Genomic DNA, 2,979 nt, shown 5'->3' on the forward strand with positions numbered 1-2,979 from the left:
TGTCCGGCCACACCCCAGCAGCCCTCCCACCTCAGCCCCTTCAAGGCCCCAGGGCTCCCCCAGCTCCGCTGCCCAGATCCTGCCCTGACCATAGTCACCACGTTCATCCCCAAGTTGAGGAAGATGAATCTGATCAGGAGCAAAAGCATTGAGTCTCCTAGCTCCTGGCATTTCCTGGGGATGGTGCCAGAGCACGGCTCGGCTCGGCGGAGGGCTCGCTCACCCATGGCCGGGGGTCCAAGGACTGCCTGGGTCCCCTGGCCTCCACATAGTCACTGGGAGCCAGACTGGGTCATGATGGGGCAGGTGGTGAGGTCACAGTGAGGGAGGGGGACAAAAAGGAGGGCCCAGGGTGGCATTCCCCTGGTAACCAGGGTCAGGTAAGCTGAGCCTGGACAGTCAAACAGGACCCGTAGGCCGGCACACCTCCGCTCGAGCGGTCACTCATTCGCTCACCGCCCGGTCACTCACTTGTTCGAATGACACATTCCGTCTCTTGGCCCCTCTTGAGACTAGGAAGACCTCGGCCTCAGAGGCCTGCTGAAGGCCTGGCTGGAGTCCAGAGCCTCAGCCTTCTTCATGCCCTTCACTGGGCCTGGAGCTGGACCTGCCCAGGTGTGGAACCTCCCAGTTTGGAAGCAGCTTCTTGTATGAGGCTCTTTGGGGACAGGGACAGCTGAGACACAGAGGAGGTGCCCAGAGACCAGGGGTTTGGAGTCTGCAGCTGCAGATGTACTTAGTGCATGGTATAGGACCAGGAGGGGCCTGCTGGCAGGACTGTGGCCACTAAACCAAGGGGACCCTCAGGCCAAGAAGGGGACACTGGCTTCTTATTGCAGGAAGCCAAGGGCAGGGGCCCAGGCTGGCAGAAGGAGTGGCGCTTCCAAGCCACAGACCACCAATGTTTCCTGGACTCTGGCGCTCTTTATTCCTCTCTCCATGCCCTGCCGCCCCCCCGCCCCCGCTCCCATTTGCTGCTGGTCAGTTCATTTCCCCAGTCTGGCTCCCATGCAGAGGGCCTCGAGGCCGAGGTGGAAGGTAGCAGCGAGTTGGCCCGTGCTTGGCTCTCCTGCGGTTGCCGCTTCCGCTCCAGGCTGTCATACACCTGGTAGTTGGCATTGCCCCCCGGGTTCCGCCTGAGTGGCATGAAGGTGGGCGGGGGTGGAGGGTGCTCGGTAGCCTGGACGTCGGGCAGGGGCTGGGAGGGGCGGAGGAGCAGTGCTGAGCTGGGAGCCAGGGCCCGCTGGTACGAGGCCTCGGCTAGCACCGTGAGGGAGGCGGACGTGGCCAGAGGGCGCCGCACGGGCAGCATCTCGGCCCATTCGGCCGCCCGGCGCCGCACCTCGTGGGGATCCCGGGAGTAGTTCAAGTGTCCCGTGGAGGGGTGCGGGCTGTGCTTGGGCTGGTTGTGAGCACAGCTGGGGAGGCTCCGTCCGTGGGCCGGGGGGGAGTTCCGCTGCCAGGCTTCGGGCCGGCAGCCCCGAGGCACCAGAGCGGATGGAGGCTCAGAGCCCTCCAGACCACGCCACCGTTGATCCCAGGAGTCATACGGGAGCTGGCCCCTTGAGGGGTAAGTGCTGTGCCTCCCAGGGACCCACGAGGGGTTAGGGGGCAGCCGTCGGAGAGGTGGTGGAGACGAGGTCCACTGGTCAGCCTCCACGTTGCCCCAGATGTGGGATGGTGAGCAGGGGGCCCCGAAGGACTGCAGCCTTAGCTCGGACTTGGCCTCCACACGCTTAGCCATGCGGCGCAGCTCGGGTGACAGGTAGAGACAGGGTGGTGGTAGGCTGGCCAGGATCCCACCCTGGCAGGCCCAGAGGCCCACGTTGGAGGGCAAGCCCATCTGCTGGTAGAGCCCGCCCCAGCACCCCCACGGGTACTTGGGTGAAGGAAAGATCCTCCTCCTCCTCCAGGTAGGAGTCCGGGTCCTCCCGATCAGAGGAGGGCATCGGCCGCAGCTGTGACATCCCGTGGCTGCGATGCGGCCTACGGAAGCCTGAGCGGCTGTAGGGGAATTGTCTGCGGTTCTTCGGCCTCCGCTGGTGGCTGCCGGGGCGGCGGCTGCAGCTGCGGCTACGGTTGCCGAGATGATGGTAGGAGGACAGGGAGTAGCAAGTGGGGCGGGCCATCTTCACTTCCACAGGGTCCAGGATGCAGTGGGTGTGGACATCTTCTTGGGCCTTGGCTGGAGGACGTTTGGGGGAACTTTCACAAGCCTGCGAGATTTCATCTGGGGGAGGCGAGAGTCCATGAGGGTAGGGCAACTGTCAGAAGAGTTCAGGGTTGGGAACCTGGGGGCCTGGGTTTCTAGGGCCCTGGGAGTGGTGGGGGCGGGGTACCCCCTACCTGTCTTCCGTACTTACTTTTCTGATTAATCCAATAGATGGTCTTGTCTAAGGCATTCTGGAGCCCATGCCATACCTGGGGTGGGGTGGGGTGGGGTGGGTGAAAATGAAGGCCAGGCTCTCTACCCTCACCCCCCCTCCCAGCCAAGACCGTTCCTGCAGACGGAGGTGCAGGCTGCAGCTGGTTCCCACCCTCAGCCCTCTTCACCCCTGCTGGTGGTCCCCAACCATCGCTGACCATAGTTGCCATGCTGATCCCAATGCTGACAAGAACGACAAGGCCCAGCAGCAGGAGTAGGAAGTCCTCCACATTCTGGGTACTTTCTTGGTATTGATGGCAGCACCCCAGGTTTTCATACCAGAGTCGGTTTTCCATGGTGGCGTGTCCTAGGGCCACCTGGGCCGCGGGCCGCCCCACCACCACCACTGGCCCTGACCCACAGTGCACTCATGCCAGGACCTGCGGACACCCACCAACAGGTGAGGGAGCATGGTCATAATGAGACACGTTGCAGGGAGTCACAATGCTGAGGTGGCCAAGCTTTCATCCACTCAGCTGGCCCTTTATGTGGCCATCTCTGCCCTCGGCTCCCACTACATGGAGCCTAGTCCCCAGAGTTCAGTCTGTCCTTCT

General features: G+C 63.2%; 1 protein-coding gene across 1 annotated transcript; it reads right to left on the reverse strand.

Moving 5' to 3' along the window:
* Nucleotides 1-981: 981 nt before the first annotated feature.
* Nucleotides 982-2,721, reverse strand: SPEM2 (SPEM family member 2). Its single transcript, XM_024731334.1, is given in 5 exon segments — nucleotides 982-1,015; nucleotides 1,017-1,895; nucleotides 1,897-2,230; nucleotides 2,364-2,421; nucleotides 2,584-2,721. Coding segments are annotated over 5 exon segments (1,443 nt in total).
* Between the last annotated feature and the right edge of the window lie 258 nt (nucleotides 2,722-2,979).

The sequence above is a fragment of the Neophocaena asiaeorientalis genome, unplaced genomic scaffold, assembly GCF_003031525.2.
Source record: "Neophocaena asiaeorientalis asiaeorientalis breed wild unplaced genomic scaffold, Neophocaena_asiaeorientalis_V1.1 scaffold1189, whole genome shotgun sequence".
NCBI lineage: Eukaryota > Metazoa > Chordata > Mammalia > Artiodactyla > Phocoenidae > Neophocaena > Neophocaena asiaeorientalis.